The 18809-nt window shown below is 46.9% G+C and overlaps 1 protein-coding gene across 2 annotated transcripts in view; it reads left to right on the plus strand.

The window, feature by feature from the left end:
• The first annotated feature begins 599 nt into the window (after positions 1 to 599).
• The window catches only part of WDR59 (WD repeat domain 59), a 46767-nt gene continuing 28557 nt past the window's right edge, over positions 600 to 18809 (plus strand). For both annotated transcript variants that reach the window (XM_018082670.3, XM_008919674.4), the window contains exons 1-11: positions 600 to 1827; positions 4022 to 4071; positions 5236 to 5371; positions 8557 to 8642; positions 9532 to 9612; positions 11694 to 11731; positions 13654 to 13742; positions 14197 to 14313; positions 15278 to 15355; positions 16126 to 16282; positions 17953 to 18032. In XM_018082670.3, the coding sequence (XP_017938159.2) occupies positions 1825 to 1827; positions 4022 to 4071; positions 5236 to 5371; positions 8557 to 8642; positions 9532 to 9612; positions 11694 to 11731; positions 13654 to 13742; positions 14197 to 14313; positions 15278 to 15355; positions 16126 to 16282; positions 17953 to 18032 (915 nt within the window). In that variant the 5' untranslated portion in view covers positions 600 to 1824. The remainder of the gene's footprint in view (positions 1828 to 4021; positions 4072 to 5235; positions 5372 to 8556; positions 8643 to 9531; positions 9613 to 11693; positions 11732 to 13653; positions 13743 to 14196; positions 14314 to 15277; positions 15356 to 16125; positions 16283 to 17952; positions 18033 to 18809) is intronic.

Below are 18809 nucleotides of genomic sequence, written 5' to 3' on the forward strand. Positions count from 1 at the left end.
GGGGCTGAGGTGGTGTGTCGCCGTTTGCGCGGAGATGACGCCTTCATTCACGGGGCGCTTAGTTACTAATCTTAATAGGTTTCGTGTTGTTTCTTTAAAGTATGTCGGCGGGCCTAATAGAAGATATTGTCACTCCCCACACGTGTTTCCCCGTTTCCGTTCCCTGGAGGTGCTCAGGGCCGCGCTGGATGGGGCTCTGAGCAACCTGGTCTAGTGGGAGGTGTCCCTGCCCATGGAACTTCATGTTTCATGACATGAAATGAACCACGAAGGGCTTGGAACGGGATGAGCTTTAAGGTCCCTTGAACCCAAACCATTCTATGGCTCTGAGTTTTCCTCTGAGAACGTTGCAGCTACTGTCTCACTGCCGTTTAAATTGCTGAGTGTTGCTTGATTAATAGAAAAAGTGGGTTATGTTTTTTTTATAAACAGTAAAAAAGTCAGCTTTTGGTTTTGAAGCTGATGGTGAAAGGAGAACTCTTCTCAGAGTTTGTTTATACGCTCTCTTAGAAGTTCTTCCATCCCTGGAAGTGTGCAAGGCCAGGTTGGACAGGGCTTTGGTCTAGTGGAAGGTGTCCCTGCCCATGGCAGGGGGTTGGAATGCGATGAGCTTTGTGGTCCCTTCCAACCCAAACCATTCTGTGATTCTATTCTAAGAAACATGGAGTTTTTTTGAGACATTGGCAGTTGCTTAGCAAAGCTGGATACAGTGAATGAACTATGAATTGCTTCAGCAGGAAACCCAGAAAGATTAAAAAGTAGGTCTGCAAGCTCTTTCATCACCTCATTTGTCCTCTTATGCTGGAGCACTGACAGCTCTGCCTTTACTTCTGCAAACAGGGGCAATGAATCTTGTGTGCTGCATCCAGCTTACCCTCTGTAAGCTCACAAAGCTTTTCATTTTTATACCTCAAAAGCTTTGTATCGGTTTCGTTGTCCTCTCCGAAGTGTTAAAGCAGCTTCATCTGCTATTCAAGGTTTGGCCTCAGGAAACCAGTAATGAGATATGAGGGTACACATGCCTAGATAACAGATTCAAGTAGATCTGGCTCAGGAGATATGTGGCCTCATGATGTTGTTGCTTACTCATAACGGCTGGTGTGTGGGAGCAGAGGGGATGGGTGTTTCCATGCCCTCCTGCAGCAGTTGGTTTCAATCTTGCAGTTGGTTTCAGTCTCCAGCCTTGACAGAGGGTGAACACGGCTGGTTCCATCCCTTCAGTTCACTCCAGTGTGATCTTTCTGGAGCCGTCCTGACCCGCCTGCTCTCCCTGTGAAACCAGAGAACTTGTGTGGCTGAGGCTGCCAGACTGCTGCTTCAGCCTAAACCCATTTATATATTTGTGTCTGAGCTTTTTTTAGGAGGCTGCTGGAACATTTTTGCAGGTGGGAAATCTGTTTTTGAGAAACCGGAACACCTTTGTTGAAATCGTGTACCAGGCTTGAGCTCTGCCTATAGGCCACACTGTATCCAAAATCCCTACCCCAAAAACAATTTAAATGGAAACAAGTCAAAAGAGTGGGCAGCTGTTACATTTATAGCCAGTACATGTCTGCAAGCACCACAGTTATCTTTGTTCTGGAGGGTGTCGAGAAAACTACAGCGCCCAACCTGTAACACTTCAGAAAATCTCTGGGTGCCTCTGGGCCACCGTTGCCTACAAGTGTCACCTTTCTGTACAAGCTGGCAGAGTTGGCAGTCCTCCCTACTCTTGTGATTTAGACTAGACCCACAGGCTCTTCTCAGGCTGTTGGCACTGTCAGAGGGTAAAGCTCACCTCATCCAGTGGTGAAAAAGAACTATTTGTAGGCACTCAGCGTGTGGATGGTAAGTTGGGTACGCAGGGAATTGGTATTTCTTGCTAGGAGTTTACAGCTCTTGAAAAACAGCATAGCCTTGTCAAATTGGGTTAGTCTATTGGCTTTCAGGTGGAGAGAATGAGGCTGGATTGAAAACTAATGGAAATTCAGGCATGAAAAGGTGTTTTTCCTTGGCTTGCTTAGAAGAAATCAAGCGAAATGCCAAAGTAGATGTTTGAAGTCTGAGACGATTCTGCCTGGGCTGTGGGCTCAGAGCAGGTTCTCAAATGTGCTGTGCTCCTGCGGTGCTTACTCATGTCATTGTTATTCATGGACAGCAATTCCAGCTATCCTCAGTGTGGTTTTGGGATAAAAACTGCTTTCAGGTTGGTTTGCTCCGTTTCCACTCCCCCCTTCTGGAGGGTTGTGCTCTGAAGACTGACATATCACTCTACCGAGCATTAAATGGCAGCTGTTTGGCTTTTTTCATGTCTCTGTATAGGTCACTTGTATTGTAGGGAACTGTTGGTGTAAAATTACTTCATTTATGACCCACCAGGATAGCAGCCTGACATGTGAAGCTTTTTATTTCATTCTAATTGTTCATTACATTTTATGATGTTTGGTGCCTGGAAAAAAAAAACAGTTTACCAGTGTTCATTATTGCAAACAATTTGTAAGGATTTATGAGATCCTGGTGCCAACAGCAGAAAAAATAAACTCACGTGAAATTATCAATCACTTTAAATTGACATGGTTTTTTTCTGTCTTGAGGAAAGATGGCCACAGCTGTGTGAAATATATCTCCTGACTAGCTCTTCATCACAGGAGAAAGTTCTGGTTCCACTAGTGGCTTTAGTGACCCTTATTTTAATTCCTCAGAAGTGAAATGTGTTTCATCTGGGAAAAGTTCCTTCTCCTGCTGTTTGTTTTTTTTTTTTTTTTAATGTAGATTTAGTAACCCACTTAGTTGTTTTGGAAGGTGCTGTGAAGTCCAGAAAGTAGAAATTGTTTCTTGATCATTTAGAGAGTTTTTTATTTACAGCATTAGTTTTAGGACTGAGGAAACCCTGCCAGAAGACTGGATTTGCTACCTAGGAAAAAGCAGTGAAAGGGGGTCATTCCAGGAACGGCAAAAGTGGGCTCCAGCTGAAACTCTGCAAGCAATTGTAGCTCTTTGCCACGTGGACTCTAGTGAAAAATGAGCCCATGATGCTGTTTTTCCCTCACTTGGGGTACTTGCAAGGAGAGGATGGGGCCCTGGCTGAAAAATCTCAGGTTTTGTGATGGTTGTTTTATTGTCAAATCTGACTGAAACGGAGTGGGATTGCTGTATTGTCTGTCAGGTTTTAGTGATGCTTGTAAGTAGTAACTGTGGGACATCCTGGAGTCTTGTTATATCCACGCTGAGAGCACTTAAAATCCAGAACAGCAGCAGGAGATACATCCCGAGCCTTCAGAGAGGCAGCTTTGAAGATGACAGCAATTACTGTGAAGAATGTGGGGCATATTCTGATTTTGTACTGTGAATGCTAAAAACTGAATTGAAGTCATATCTGTGTTTATAGGCTGAACTGTTCAGCTTTCCAAGTAAATTTTTCCTTTATTCTCTTGGCAATTAAAGGAGATGATGAGCCAATTCCATTCTAAACAAAGATGAGGAGACAATATCCAAACAGTCCTTTTTTTCTTTTTTTTTTCCTAATGGCCCTTAAGTTATCTTATAGCCTTCTTTACATGCAATGCCAAAGTAAATTCTGATGCCTCTTGGCCATCTCTCATTTTTGGAGACCAGCCACACACAAATGGTTGCACTTCTGTCTCCCAGTACATATATAATTAAATCTGACCCTGCAATGAAAGAGAGAGACTGAGAAAGTTCCTGAGCAGGAGCAGAGGCTGATTAATACAGATTATTAGAGCTGCTGATTGAAAGGCTGCAGCTGTGATTGCCATAGTGGGGAGAAGGGAGCAAGGTCTTGGTGCTTGTGATGGTGTCTGCCAGGTCTTGTCCTCGGTTTACACTGACAAGGATGTTTGCTGTGTGCTGTCCTGCGTCCCAGACTTACCCACTACACCCTGTAATCCATCTGGACTATTGGAAGGGGATGTGACTGGGGGATGAGCTGGCAGGCTTTGCTGAGCTGCCCCCCAAAGCCGTGTGTTTGAGCAGCTGACCTGGCAGGTATCACTGAGTTTTGCTGTGTTTTTGTCTCCAACAGGCGACGGCGATGTCGGTGGATTGCCTGGGACAGCACGCCGTGCTCTCGGGGTGAGTGTGACAGTCACTGCCACGAGCCAGGCCAGCAGCCTTCAGGCTGACCTCAGCATTGTCTCAGAAAGCTGCTGCTGAATTCTGTTCAAGGCTTGATGAAAAGGATTCTGGATCATGTTCCCAATGGGATACGGAGTGGAGAGACAGCAACAACAGCACAATAAAATACTGATGTGGCTTTCCTGATACGTGCCTTCCCAAACCTTCAGAGCAGGGCCTTGAGGACTTTGGTCGGGAAAGGCAGCCAAGATGTTCTTTGTGTTCCTTCTCTTGGAAGAATGGCCAGTCCTCAGAGCAGCTGTGTGCTCACAGTACAGTTGACATAGGTGACGCTGGTGTGGTTAATTATATAGGGTTCAGTATGTTTTGATCCTGGTCTTCCATAGGTTTCAGCTGGGTCACAATTATTTCAACAAGCAGTTTCTCTCTCTTGTAAGATGAATCACACTGGATGATACCTTGCTTTGTGGGGAGTTGGCCACATCCAGCAGGATGTGTGAGCTCAGGTTTGCCATCATGCAGAGTTATTTCTGCAGCGTGTAGAGTTAGCTCAGGTAAGTAACAGAACCAGCTCAGTGCAGGACTGTGTCCGCCCACATTAACAAGCTGCTGCAGCTGAGCAGGAGCTCTGTGCAGGTGTCCTTGTACTGTTTGCAGAACCAAGCCCCCAGACTGTGGTGTGGAAAGACACACCCACGTAGAATCATCTTATGTTTCTCAAGGCTCATTAACTCTTGCTCATACCAGCCCCTCCAGACTGAAGCTGTTGTGTTGCACTCCCAGCCCTGTGCCACTTCGGCTCTGTTGCTGCAGCGTTGGGCCAGAAAAGCCTATTTGGATGTGTTTGCACCATTTTCCAGCTCTTCCTTTTGTGTCCTAGTTATCTGGGATTTTCTGTGGTCTGAGCTGTCTATTACATTTGCATATCCTGTCTAATTTCAGTGTGTCTCGTACTTTTTGGGCGGTTGTTTTTGGGGTTTTTTTTTTGGTAGCCATTTTTGAAATATATTGTCAAATGTACCATTCTCAGGAGTAGTGTTCTCACCTGTCTCGTGAAATGCTTCTCTTCTTTTGATTGTTGTGCCCCTAGACACAGGGCTGTGAGCTTGGGGTTTTGAGATCAGTCCCGTGAGATGCAGCCCCTGTGTGTGTGTCTTGCAGCCGCCGTTTCCTCTACATAGTCAACCTGGATGCACCGAACGAGGGTCATCGCAAGATCTCCCGCCAGAGCAAGTGGGACATTGGGGCAGTGCAGTGGAACCCCCACGACAGCTACGCCTACTATTTTGCAGCTTCAGTAAGTTCACTCATTTACAAGCTCTCTCCTGCCCTGGTCTTTCATGGGTGAGCTTCTGCAGAGCTGGAAGGCTCTGTGGAGCTGGCACAGACATGCTTCTGCAAGTCACATCGCAAGGTCAAGGCCTAACTGATTTACTGCCAGCAAGGTCTGGCTTGATGACTCTCGGTTATTGGTCAGTCAAGGTTGAATCTAGTTTTGCTCGGTTGTTGTTTACAAAACACCTTGGCAAATAAACCAGACATCTAAACGGTCCTTTTCTGGAGGGAAGAGGGGATGTGCTCCCTTGGTACCTTCCATTCTGTTATGAAATTTGTGCACTTCTTGAATTTCTTGCTCTGTGCTGTTTTATTTCACCTCCCTGCCTCGCTGGTGGGCTGTGGTGCACCAGGCAGTCTGTAAATAGCACGAGTCAATACTGGCTCAGCGCTGTGACAGTCGGGGTTTGCAGATGGGCTCGGACCGGATGGGCAAGGAGCTCTGATTTTTGGGTGGAGAAGTAAATGGGCTGGGCTGAAGAAGCAGTAGTGGCCATGTGAGACTGAGTGCAGGTTTTGGCCCTGATCTGTACTCAGTCTGTCATGCTCTGCAGGTTGTTCACCCAGAGCTCTGCTGGCAGCAGTCTCGGCCGTCACCCACAGCACCGCGGCAACCAGCTGGGCACAGACTGTTCTCAGGGCAAGGTGCCTTTTCTGCCTGTTGTGTCCTCTTTTGTGGCCTGAGAGTCCTGGAACAGCTAGGGATGGAGAGGTTTCGTCTGTTTTTTTGAGGGAATACTTATTTGAAGGTGATTTGGGGGGATTTTTGTTCCTTTTGCTTCCTGGATTGGCTATGATTGTTATTAAAGGCAGTTTTAAAAGAGGACCAGTGCTATCAGCTGGGAGCCTCTGCCTGCTTGCTCTCTGACATTCCCCAGCCTTTCTTCTCCCAGCTCTGGCACATGACTGATATCTTAAAGGTGCCCTCAGCAGTGGTCTGCTTCTGAGCAAAGAGTTAGTAAAACTGGCAAAAAAGTGTCCTTCATTGCCACTTCTGGTTACAGTCTGTGGAAATTAAAACCAAGTAAGGAAATGCACTGGGCAAGCCACAAGTGGAGCAGGAAAGCTTCTTCTCAAACACACTCTGAAGACAATATCCAGTGATTGGTTCATGCTGATCTGAGCAGGACCCTGCTACAAAGGGGAGCTGTGCCCATCTCACCCACCTGAGCGCTCCTGTCTCTTGCTGCTCTGAGCATCAAACACAGGGACCCATCTTGTCCCAGACTGAAACTAGGCATAGCTGGCATCAAACCTTGCTGCTCCTGTTTATAAACAAACATACCAAGATGCTCTGGGGATTTAGATGTAGTTGCTGACACACATCGGGTGAGGAATCCCCAAGATGAGATCAGGTGTCTTCTCCGGTTTGGGTCCAGAATGCTGCCTTTCCAGCCATCTCACTGTGCTGTAGACAGCCCAAGGGTCCTATCCCTCTGCATCCCTGTGGGTGGAGAGGAAGTGTGAAAGGCTACTGCCCTGTTTGCCAGCAACCTCATCTAGTTTGCAGTCCTGTCCTGTTAACTGGAAGTGGTGCAGGCAGAGGGGAATCTGTCCTTGTGTTTCGATAAGACCTTCTTATTTAGTTCTTTCCAGAAGAGCTGGAGTGTGTCCTTTTGCTGTGCTTGGCTGTGTCTGCCCTCTGGCTCAAGCATGTTTCTGGGGACTCCTAAGCTGTTTCAGAAATGCTGTTGTTTTCAGTCCTAGATGCTTGTTATTTCTTTTGTGTGGCCACAGATGCTTGAACAAGAGGGTGATGAAATTGTTGGAAGTGAATACTGATACTTACCACAAAAAGCAGAGTTTTTGAGAAAATACTCCTGTTGGGAGGAACGACCTCTCTGGTGATCCTTATCTTGTATCTTATCTCTGGAGTCCTGGATAAATCCCACTGGGTAATTTTCACTCTACCCCCCCTTAAATCCTTCTGTCAATGAGAAGCATGAAAGGAGTTTTTCTTGCCCCAAGCTCTTGTGCAACTCTGCTATGATGGGTTAGAGAAATGCCATATATTATTGCTGAGTTGAGAGAAGACCTTCCATTTAAGGGAAGGCTGTAGTGTTTTATCTGTTTGCAACTTGAAATTCACATGGAGCAGCTTAGGGGTAGGAAGAAAATCCACCACCACAAAAAAAACCTGCCACAAAAATTGTAACAGTTGCACTGGATGTTAGAGGTCTTTTCCAACCTAAATGATTCTGTGTTTCTGCGAAGTCTCTTATCTATCATATTTTTCCTTATCTACCTATAAGTCTGAAAACAAGGGGCTAATGAAGATCAAAATTTGAGGTTGTGTTCCCTCTGTTTTTGCAAAATCAATAGGAATTTCCAGTCACTGCCTAAGACCCACTGTGGTTCATGCTGTATATGCACCCAAAAAGGCAATTCCTGCCTTAGAAAGATTAGAGCTGGCTGGGACTGAACTGAACCTTGATTGAGAGAGAACATGAACTTACAACACAATAACCGGTTTCAAGTAACTTTGTGTGTGGCTGCACTTGGGCAAGGCTGGAATGAGTGAAGAAACCCTAAATAATGTTGTCATTGATACATCTGTTTTGCCTTTGTGGTTTACAGTTAGTGATAAGCACTTAAAGCTTTTCTCCTGGGCTGGCAAGGATGGGAGTACCCTTGAGGAGGTGTCCTTGAGTCCATTAAACTATATTGTTTGTGTTTGGCAGTGGCCCTGATTATCCCAGAAGGGAATTGAGAGTGAGTTGAGGAGCACTAGTGGCAATCTGGCATCCCCCCTCACTGAAAACTCCAGTTGAATCTGAACAGGCTGGCAGGGTATTCCTGCAGAGAGAATTTGGCTGCCTGTTGCTTGCAGTTACAGCATGTTGTTAGGAAATAAAAGCTCCGGGAACATAATTCGTGGAAACATTTTGCAATGTGATTTTTTTTTTCTCCCGTTCTAGTTTATCTCCAGTTTTAAGTGAGTGTAATTAAAGTGTAAGCTTTTGAGATTCCTTGCAGCCTGTAGTTTCATCTTTGCTTTTCTGCTTTGGGCAAGGACTTTGCTAATCACAGGGTGACTCACTGTTAAATGAGGTTGCTCAAAGTGAAGGGACCCTGGTCCTAACACACAGATCCTTCTCCTACCTTGTTGGCCTGAGAGTGTCTCTCCTTTCTTCCATCTAATTTCAGAGTAATCAGCGAGTTGACCTGTATAAGTGGAAGGAAGGCAATGGGGAAGTTTGCACATCACTGCAAGGACACACACGTGTGATCAGGTGAGGAACAAGTGATGCTGTGGGCTGCAGGATGGAGAATTGTTTCATAGAAGCTGAATGTTTCAGTCCTGGCCCTGCACAGGCTCTGTTCTGAGCCTGGTTTTACTCACTTTTCTGGACTGGACTGCCTTCCCATTTGATGATGACATCATGTGTGAAGCGGCTCACCCCCTCATGGCTCCCCCACTGTATCAACTTAGCCCTTGATGGCTTGAGTGTCATTGCCTTAGGCTGCTGTCCTTGTAATGAGCAGCAGCATCATCTGGGAAACAGATAGCAGTATGTTTATTAAATTGAATCCCAGCTGTGTTTCTGTGTGATAGCAGCTTAATTAAAGCAGGTAATCCCAAAGACCAAGTTTAGAGAGTGTTACAGTGGTGCAGGGGATTTCTGCCTCTAGTTCCAAGGTTGTATTTCAATGATGGGCTGGAAATGCATCTGAAAGACTGTTTTTACTCCAGCTCCTGACTATGGAAAGTATTTGCAACCCTTCAAATGGCAGTTGTTTGCACTGACTGGAGGCTGTTTGTGTCCGAGGTGCACTTGGTGTTCCCAACAGGGAGGCATCCCAGAGTGAGGGGTTGATGCCAAGGATGTGTGGTAACTGGGAACTCACTGAGACAGTGTCCCTTTGCCTTGGAGGAAAGAGCACACACAGGATAGCTGTAAAGTTCAGGGCTGGGAGGATGCTGCACTGGAATTTACTTAGAAGCATTTCATTGCTTCTTGGAATTTACTTAGAGAAATTATTAAGATCTTGCTTTTTACTTAAAAAGTTTCAGTAGATGTCATGGAGTTGCTGTGAGTTTGTCAGAGAATGGGGGCTTGTGAGAGGCTGATGCAAACCGGGTGTGCTTTGCTTTACTGATCTGTGATTTTGCATTTGCAGCGACCTGGACTGGGCAGTGTTTGAGCCAGACCTACTGGTCACCAGTTCTGTGGACACATACATCTACATCTGGGACATCAAGTACGAATCAGTTTTGTTTCTGCACTGCAGGGAAATTGTTGGACTCCTTTCCATAATTATCAGCTTGCAGGGCAAGGCACACCTGATGGGTGCTGCTCTTCTGCTGTGCTTGCAGGGGCTTCAGATCCTTGCCATCTTCTCCCAAGATGATCTCTCTTCCCCTATTTTCAAGCCAGTTCAGAGTCAATGAAGGGCAGTAGAGTGGTATAGTTAAACTACAGACTTGCTTCTGTTTTGAAAAAATACTGTCTAGCTTCACTCCCTGCCCACTTCATATCTTTCCTTGGGGGCTTTCCTTGGAGCCCAAGGGTGTTCCTCAACCTGTTGGGTTTTTTAGCTGAGTGAATGGGCACTGTCTCATGATCTCATAACCATTTTCCAGTAACTTCAGTGATTGTTGCTGATTCTCCCTCAGTGATGGGAAGACTGACAGTGGTATTCAAGGTTTTCTCGTTTGTGCTTTCCTGTGATTCCTGGTGCTTTCCATCATGAGTAATTTCAGGGTAGCAGATATTTCCAACTATATATCCAAACCCCACCAATATTTAGACCCCATATTTTACACCTGAGAAGCAAGGAGCTGGCACTGGGACTGCTGGGTTCTCTTGCTGGCTGCACAACTCTTTATGACCCCCGGCAAGTCACTTTGTTCCTCTCTGCCTCCCTTGCTCAGTTATAATAGGAAGATAATTATATAAGCTCACTGCACCAGGCTACCCCGAGGCTTGTTTAGCTCCTATGAAGCACTTAGATCCTTGGTTAAATGGTGCTTGAGAATGACAATATATTATTAATGTGTAATTAAAAGACATAGGGAGACAGCAACTGCTGGTTGTGTTTTCCTGTGATACTATCTTAGTGCCAAGTAAAAAATAGAGGTCTCTGAAGGTTGTTATCAGAAGTCCTCCTTTAACTCTGTTGTGCCCTTCCATTGCTGTGTGTCTGCCTGTACCACTTGTCCAGGAAAGCTTCCTTAGGCAGGCTCTGATGAACCTCTACATTGCACTTGTGCTGGGAAGGCTCTGAGCTTGCAGGGGCACTGGGTGCTGGTGCTGCTGGCCTCCAGCAAATAACCATCCTACTGAAGTGACCGTCTCTAATGACACCCTAGGGAGGTAGCCCTGCAGTAAGGGCAACTGGAAATTCCCCACCTAATTTTTCATACAAAGTAACTTTTTGATTAGGCAGACATTCTTAGAGGGAGAGGTGCAGTCCATTCCAGAAAATGTTCAGCTTTTCAGCAAACAGAAAAAGCCAAAGACAATATTCCTTATTTTCCCTGTCACTTTTCGTGAAAGAGCAGGTGAATTCCTGAGGAGCAAGGTCAGGAACTGAATTATTGCCTTCATCCATGTCCTGGCTGCTAGGAGTTGTTATGGTGCTGCGCTGGCTTCTGCCACCACAAAATTTGATCTGCAGACAGAATTTGGTCTGCAGACAGCTGAGCTTATTTCCTACTAATTTTGTTATTATATGCTAGACATGAAGTTTTTTGCTCTGGAGTCACTGCTCCGTCTGCCTTGAATCAGGGTCTGCAAAGGATTGACAAACACATCAATGGCTTTTGTCAAGTATTTCCACAGCTCTGTTTGTTCCTTTTAATCCTCCTGGGAAAGGCTGTTTTGTTGCTTCCTGCAGCAATAATTTGTGAACCCAGTTTCCTGGCCTACCCAGTTGCAACATACCCCACTTTCCACGTGTTTCTTCTCCCTCTGTTCCACTCCAGCTCTATCCTATGTCCTAAACTTCCTGCTGCATGTGGTGGCAAGGCAGGATCATAAATTGGTTGGGTTTGGAAGGGACCTAAAGATCATCCAGATCCATCACCCTGGCAAGGGCAGGGACACCTTCCGCTAGATCAGGTTGCTCAGTGCCCCATCCACCCTGGCTCTGAATGCTTCCAGGATGGCTGTTGTCCTCCAGCTGGTCACCTTTATTCTATTTAATGCTGGTGTATTTTGGTAAGCAGCAGACACATTAGGTCCCAAGGCAGCAATACAATTAGTCCTGGAACATGGAGGAGCTCCCTGGGGAGGCTGGACTGTGCTGTGGGTACTCACATGAGCCGTGCTGTGTTTCAGGGACACCAGGAAGCCCACAGTCTCACTCTCTGCAGTCGGTAAGTTTGACATGTACGTGTGATGTAGACATTAAACAACCTTACTGTTGTGTGTCCCTCCTGTTATTCCCCCCCCTCTTCCTGCTCCAAGGCTGGGCATGGCACAGTACAGAAGTGCCACCATGTGTGATTGTCCCATGTAGGAGCAGCCTGAGAGGCTCCAGTTCACAACTCCTTTTAAGGGAGCAGAATTCAGAAAAGATGGGGAGCCCCTTGAGGGTTCCCAGGCATGGAGGGAATTGTACTTGGACTGGCTCTGCTGACACTGGTGAACAGCCACATGGAGCTTCCTCCCTGCTTAACCACCCTGCTAATTCTGGGTTGCCTGTCTGTGTTTTCCTCATGTCCTTTTATGTTTGATTGAATCAGCTGGGAAACTAAACTGCACCCCAGGCAGTGCCAGCCTGTGCCCTCTTTTACGGAGGGGCCGGGTACATCAACCGGCTGTACCCGCTTCCCCGGGGCACCTGCAGCCTGCAGGGAGCTGGTTGGTGACACAAGGTGCTGTCTTTGGGCTGTGCTTGCTCTGGAACAGCATTTGTCATGGCTGCTGGCAGGGTGAGTGTCCTGCAATACCTTCCCCTGGCAGGTGCTGTGTGTCAGTCCTCACCTGCTGCGAGCCTGGACTGGGCACGGATGATGAACAAAACATCCTTCTCATGAGTTACTGTCCCCAGCGTTAGAGAGTCCTTGCAATGGGTATCTCTCATGCTCTGCTGCTTAGATCTTAGGCTACACATCTGCACTCCCCTCCCAGCCAGCAAACCTCTGTGGCACAGAAATGCCGAGGCCTTACTGAGTCAGAGAGAAGCAGCGTTGAGCTCTGGTGTCTGGGGTGAGGTTTTACGGCTGAGGCAGCCCAGCAGCCAGCTCCCCAGAAAGCTTGCTTGCTTCCTTCCTTCATTCCTTCCTTCCTGCCGTGCCCCATGCCGTGTAGTGCTGGTCCAGACGTTTGTGTACCCTTCAGTGAGTGGATCAAATCAATCAACTGGCAGTCTATTTGCAGCTTTTTATCCCCTGGACTAGCTTTTTGCCAGGTTGTCAGGATGAATCTGCTCACCGTGCAGCAGGAGGTGGGCAGTGGAGGTGGGGAATAGCAGCAGGCCAAGATCTGTTTTGCTTTCTCATGGATCTCACCTGTCTGATAGCTCAAAAGGTTTTGAAAATAGTGGCAGAGTGGCAGAATAAGGATGAACAGAACATGCATTTCTCTTAAAATACCTGAACAATCTGCATTAACCGAAGCTGTGCTTTTTTTCTTATTAGAAATAACTTCCCATCTTCTGATTTGACTGAGTCCCTCAGGACATCACATATAATCATATCTGGATCACCATCCAGTTTCTTTACAGTGTCATTGATGTCTTTGACTTCTGTGGTGTATTTTGACAGCTGGACCTTCTGGTCTAACCAGTGAGTTCACTTCCATCTGGCCAGACCCAAGGTCCACCTGCACTGCAGCCTTCTCCTACACCTGTATTTAAATCATAGATCAATAGTTCTAGTTGCCTGTTTAGCAGCAGACAAGGGTTTTGGGGAGATAAATCAGGCCTTAAGCAGCTGGAGTAACTTGAATGAAAGGAGAGGTGGTTTGGGAGGGAGGTGACGCAGTTCTTGTCTGGAGGAAATTGTTCCATCTGAGCTCATGGACATGATTATTTTAATGGAGCACAACCCCTGGCTAGAAGTTGTGGTCAAGATCTCTGGGCATGCAACTGGCACAGTCTTGCTTTGCTGTCCTGAGGACAAACACTACGCTGAGGAATCAGGAGTTAGGAATTGTCATGCCATCCTTCCTACTGGCTTCTGGGATATCCCTCCTCTGAGCTGCCTTTCCTGGCCTAAGAGCAGCTCTAGGCCCAGGTCTGCTGTGCCATTTTCTTTTTAATTGCATGTTTTGACCTGTGCTGTTTGTGCTGCAGCTGGAGCTTCCCAGGTGAAATGGAACAAGAAGAATGCCAACTGTTTAGCAACAAGCCACGATGGGGATGTCCGAATATGGGACAAAAGGGTAAGCTGAGGGTTTTTTGGGCAGTCTGTGTATATTCCCACCTACCTGATGCAGACATCCCTCTGGTCACAGGTAAATACTGAGAAAACGTACTACTTTATCCCAAATCTCTCTTGTGGGTGAGTTTAAACTAGAGAGAATTGGGAGTCCATGAACCTGGAGAGAGTATGTAGATAGCCTACTTTTCCAGACACTGTCCCCGTTAACATTTTCACTTTGATCTCGTAGTAGTTAACTGTTTTATGGAGGATGAAGTATCATTTGGGCTGCACTTGGTGACTGGAACTTGCCACATCTTTTCTTCAACAACTTTTGCTGAGCTATTTGTCATTCTCCAGCAGGAGGTTGTTCTACCTCTCTTTCCCTTGTTAAAGTGTCTGTCTCTTCTTATGCCAAAGAACTAGACCAAATTTCAGAAGTCCTGTGCTGAGAAGAAAAGTGTTTCTCCTTGCAGAAACCCAGCACTGCAGTGGAGTATTTGGCAGCTCATCTCTCCAAAATCCATGGTCTGGACTGGCATCCTGACAATGAGTACACACTGGCCACTTCCAGCCAGGACAACTCTGTCAGGGTAAGTGTTGCTTCTGGGGTTTCTGCTGGGGGGGTGGAAGGATGGTGGAGCTGATTCCCTTCTATTGCTGGTGAGGTCTTGGGGAGTGCTTGCCATTGGTGAGATCTGGATCCTTATTGTTTGGTTTCTGTGCACCTGTGTGTGTTGAGCCAGGACTGCACTTTGAGAACAGGCAGAGAGGTCATTGAAGGATGGGTGCACATGTTTGCCATGTATTTGTGGTGATTAGAGCTGTATTGGAGCTGAAAAGAGCCGCCTCTGCCTGTTGCTTGCCAGAATGGAGCTGACCACACATGCCAGAAGAGACTTCTCCCTGAAATGCAGTGTTGCCAGACTCAAGCTGATTACAGCAACTTAGGGGGAGACATACTTCAGCCCCTGGGCTTTCCAAAGTCATGTTGAACAGGATTATCAATAAGAGACTGCCTGCAAGCACTGCTCTGCAGTGCCTTTTACCTGGGGGGAAAGAGTGGGCTTTGTATGTCAGCCAAATGGAGTTCATTCACACTGAGCTAAGCTCCGAGGTGATGTGTATTCTAGCAAAGCAAAAGGTTACATTCTTCATTAGAAAATTAGCAGTCACAGCAGGGTGGGCCTGCCTCCAGCCTGGACTGGCACATTGGCTGGGAGCCTGCAGGGTACCTTGTAGATGTGAAAGCCCAAGCAGGCTGCCTGTCCCTGCTCTAATTACTCAAGCTATGATCACTGTGAATATGACCCCAAGTCACTCGTTGTCTAAGGGATGCTGCCAGATGCTGATAGCTTGGTATTTGTCCTTTGGGACCATCTCTGCTGTTAATGAATGGGATTACTAATGATGCTGTGGGCACCCTGGCATGCTTTTTTGGTCTGTTCTATCTGCAAACCACATGGAAAACTACAGCCTGAAAGTACAGCCAGCTGACTCCTGCCTTTGCTTGCCTTTCTCTTGGTTTTTTGTGTTTTGTTTTTTTTTTTTTTTAAGTTCTGGGATTACCGTCAGCCTCGGAAATACCTCAATATCCTTCCCTGCCAGGTTCCTGTCTGGAAGGCAAGATACACGGTGAGTGAGAACCTCCCACCAGCTCCACCTGTGCTCTGAGAGAAATGCACAAAGGGACATGAAATAAAGAACTGCTGAAGGATTTCTCACCAGTTCTACTGGTGGACACTATTAAGTTGATTTTAAAAATACCTCTTGGTGCTTAAAAGGCCTAGAAAAGCAGCATCCACAGTGGGGGGGGCACTTGGGAGAAGGAGTGAGCAAGCACCCAGCCATGGGAAGCTAAAGCTCTTACCATCAGTCATAGCTGTTCTCTTTCCCAGACATCTGAGTGCAGCCTGAAGCCAGTGCTGTGTCTTGAATTTTTGATCCCCCCCCCTTCCCCATCCCCACAGTGGGAGGTGTAGGACGGGGTTCCTCTGGTTCTTCTGAGCATTGTGACCCTGAGGAGCTGCTGGGGCTCAGTCCCCAGGTAGCAGTTCTTGCAGCTCCAGGCAGATTGCAGTAAGGATCCCCTGTGAAAAGTCAGTGGTGAAATCCCTCCAGCCTCCCAGATGAAAAGTGAGGAAGCAGCATTAAAAAATGATTCATCTTAAGTGAGCTGCATTGAGTATTTTGGTGGACTACATCTTATCCCTTGAAAGACAATGTTTTTGCACAGCAATTGCCTTGAACCTTCCCAGGTTTTGGCCTGGTTCTGTTTTTGTGCTGAGCTCATTTAAAACCCGTGCGTTCGTGTTGGTGGGAAAAGGGGAAAATGAGAGTGTGATAACAGCAGCATGGGAGCATAACTCTCCAAGGGGTAACTGGAAGGGTGTTTCTCTCTTAAGCCTTTCAGCAATGGGCTGGTGACAGTGATGGTCCCCCAACTTCGTCGGGAGAACAGTCTCCTTCTGTGGAATGTCTTTGACCTGAACACGCCTGTCCACACTTTTGTGGGACACGATGATGTCGTGCTGGAGTTTCAGTGGAGGAAGCAGAAAGAAGGTGAGTTCAGGACTGGATGTGCTCTCCTCCCTGCATGGTGGCTGTCAGCTAACCAGGGGTGTGGAGACCTGGCTACAGGGCTGTCACTGTTTGGCTCTTGCCTTTCCTTGGCATTTTCCTGCCCTAACTCCACTCAAAGTACAGCTGTTCTGTACTGGTTTTATGGCAGTGCCCACAAAAGCATTACCTTCTTGTTCCCATGCTAACAAAGCAAATCTACCAAATGCTGAGTGGGTCAGCAGTGACTCTTATTGCTTCCACTCTCCTGTGAGTCTATTTTTAAATGAATGTTTCAGAATAAATTGTGCAAACTATGAGATGGGTGCACAAGTGCAGGCACCCTCCCCCTGCTCAGAGCTGCAGGCTAACCAGTTAACCCCTCACATCATGGCCTGGATCAGCAGCCTCCAGCATATCCCAGACCACAGACCCAGCAGAGCCACCTTATGTGTGTGCTGGCCAAGGCAGGGGTGGGATAGAGAGGCTGTTGTTAAGAGTTCAGTCCTGACTGAATTTTCCAGCAGCTAAGTATAGGAGATTCCACGCCAGAGGCTGGATAACCACACAGAGCACAGCTTTGTTTCCAGCACCTCAGCTGCCGTTGACAGAACGTGCACGTCTGGCTTTGGAGTCACTTGTGCTGCAGCTTTGCAGTGCTGTGTAAAAGTGCAGATCCAGCCTTCTGCCAGCAGCTGCTGGGGACATTCAGCTCTCACCACCTTCTCTGTATCTTGCTTTTCCTCTTTCAAAAAGAGGAGAGCAATAGAGAACCATGTTAGGGTCTGGAGGCACAGTCAAAGGCAGTTTGTGAATGAGAATTCAAGCAGGCTTGAGCCACAGTTGGTTGTCTTGGCTGAGTTAATAGATATATACCCAAGGCTGGACGTCATGCTTGTCTCAAGCAATGTGAATCAATCACACAAGCATTCCAAGTCTGCTTCAGTGTGGAGGCAACCAAGACAGCACAAATTTCCTTCCACAGAGTCTCTTGTGCTGTATTTAGACACCCCCTGTGCCTCAGCAGACGGGTGTAGGAAGCAGCTGTGCAGCAGCAAATTCTTTAAACGTAGCAGCTGTTTGACAAGGGAAACTTAAAACTGTGTCACAAGACCTAAACATGGACATAAATAAGTCTGTGTACCTCTGTCTGTTGATAGATAGTATGTGGCTAGATTTATGTCCTTACAACTTGAACTTGTCTTGGCATCACCCAGCTCTTTCGGAAGGAAAAAATGAAGGGCAGAGCCCGCTTCTCTTAGCTTAGAAATGTTTTAAAACATCTGCATCTGGAAACAGATTTGATGAGCTAAAAGATATTTTTACTTCACAGTTATAGTTGGGAAACATTTATTTTTATGATACTATTTTTCTATTTCAATAAATATTGTTGTAGATCTTGTTCATTCCTAGTTGGAAAACTTGTGTCACATTCATTATACTTATTTTATGCCTTTGGCCTATAAACTACAGCCCATTTAGGGGTGTGGTAACTGTGGTGCAGGGGGGCACAAAGGCCAGTTCAAAGCGGAAGAGGACTTGCTCTACCTTTTGGTTTGTGCCTTATCCACTGGATGTCCCTGCTGGCTCGTTTGAATCTGTTTATATTGAACACAGGGCTGAGATAGTCTCTGTTTTCCAGTGGGGTCTCCAATGGCTTCTGTCCTTTTTAGGTTCCAAAGACTACCAGCTGGTGACGTGGTCCCGCGATCAGACCCTGCGGATGTGGCGGATCGACTCCCAGCTGCAGAGGGTATGTGAGCACTTCTGCTCTGCAGCAGCAGACAGTTTTCTTACAGGCTGGATTCACCTCCCTTTTCTCACACTCCCAGTCGCTCCTCTGATTCCTAGAGCTGCAGACACAGCAGCCAGCTGCTGCTTCACTTACCTCTTCAGCTCCAGCCCAAAAACATCCCCAAGGAGACCTGTGATGGGGCTTCTCTGAGCCTGTGCCTCAAAAGCTTCTGTGGAAGGGCAGGGCTGCTCTGTTGCCTAACAGTAAGCACAGGAGTTGTTTGGGGAGGGCGAAGGTTGGTTGCTGCCTGCAGTGCCTCTGAAGATGCCACCTCCATGCGTGCAGGACTGTATGATTAGTTCTTGGTGGTTTAGGCATTAGGGAAATGTAGGGATTGTGCCCTCCACTTCTTTCCTGTGTTTCCTTTGCCCCTAAGCCTGGGGCAGGAGGTGTGAGTCCCGTGGTTCTGCTCTGTGCAGCAGTGAGAGGTTGCTGATGCAGTTAGTGGAACAACTGTGCTGGGTCAGACCAGAGGTTCATATGGCCACAGTGACCATATGGCCTTGTCACATCTTCTTGGAAGGGGATAGGTAGGCATGGAGTGATATTTCACTCAAATGCCCTGCCAGCCTCCTGCAGTTTGCAGCTCAGAGGCTCATTTAGTTTGCTGCCTTTGTATTTGACAGAGCTTGATGAGGTTCACTTCAGAGATTTTCTGTCTTTTCTTGGACCTTTGTAAATTTTTGTCACCTTAAACATCCTATCAACAAGGAGTTTCATGGCTTTTCTGCATCT

Source organism: Manacus vitellinus, unplaced genomic scaffold (genome assembly GCF_001715985.3).
Source record: "Manacus vitellinus isolate BGI_N305 unplaced genomic scaffold, ASM171598v3 scaffold_10_pilon, whole genome shotgun sequence".
Taxonomy (NCBI): domain Eukaryota; kingdom Metazoa; phylum Chordata; class Aves; order Passeriformes; family Pipridae; genus Manacus; species Manacus vitellinus.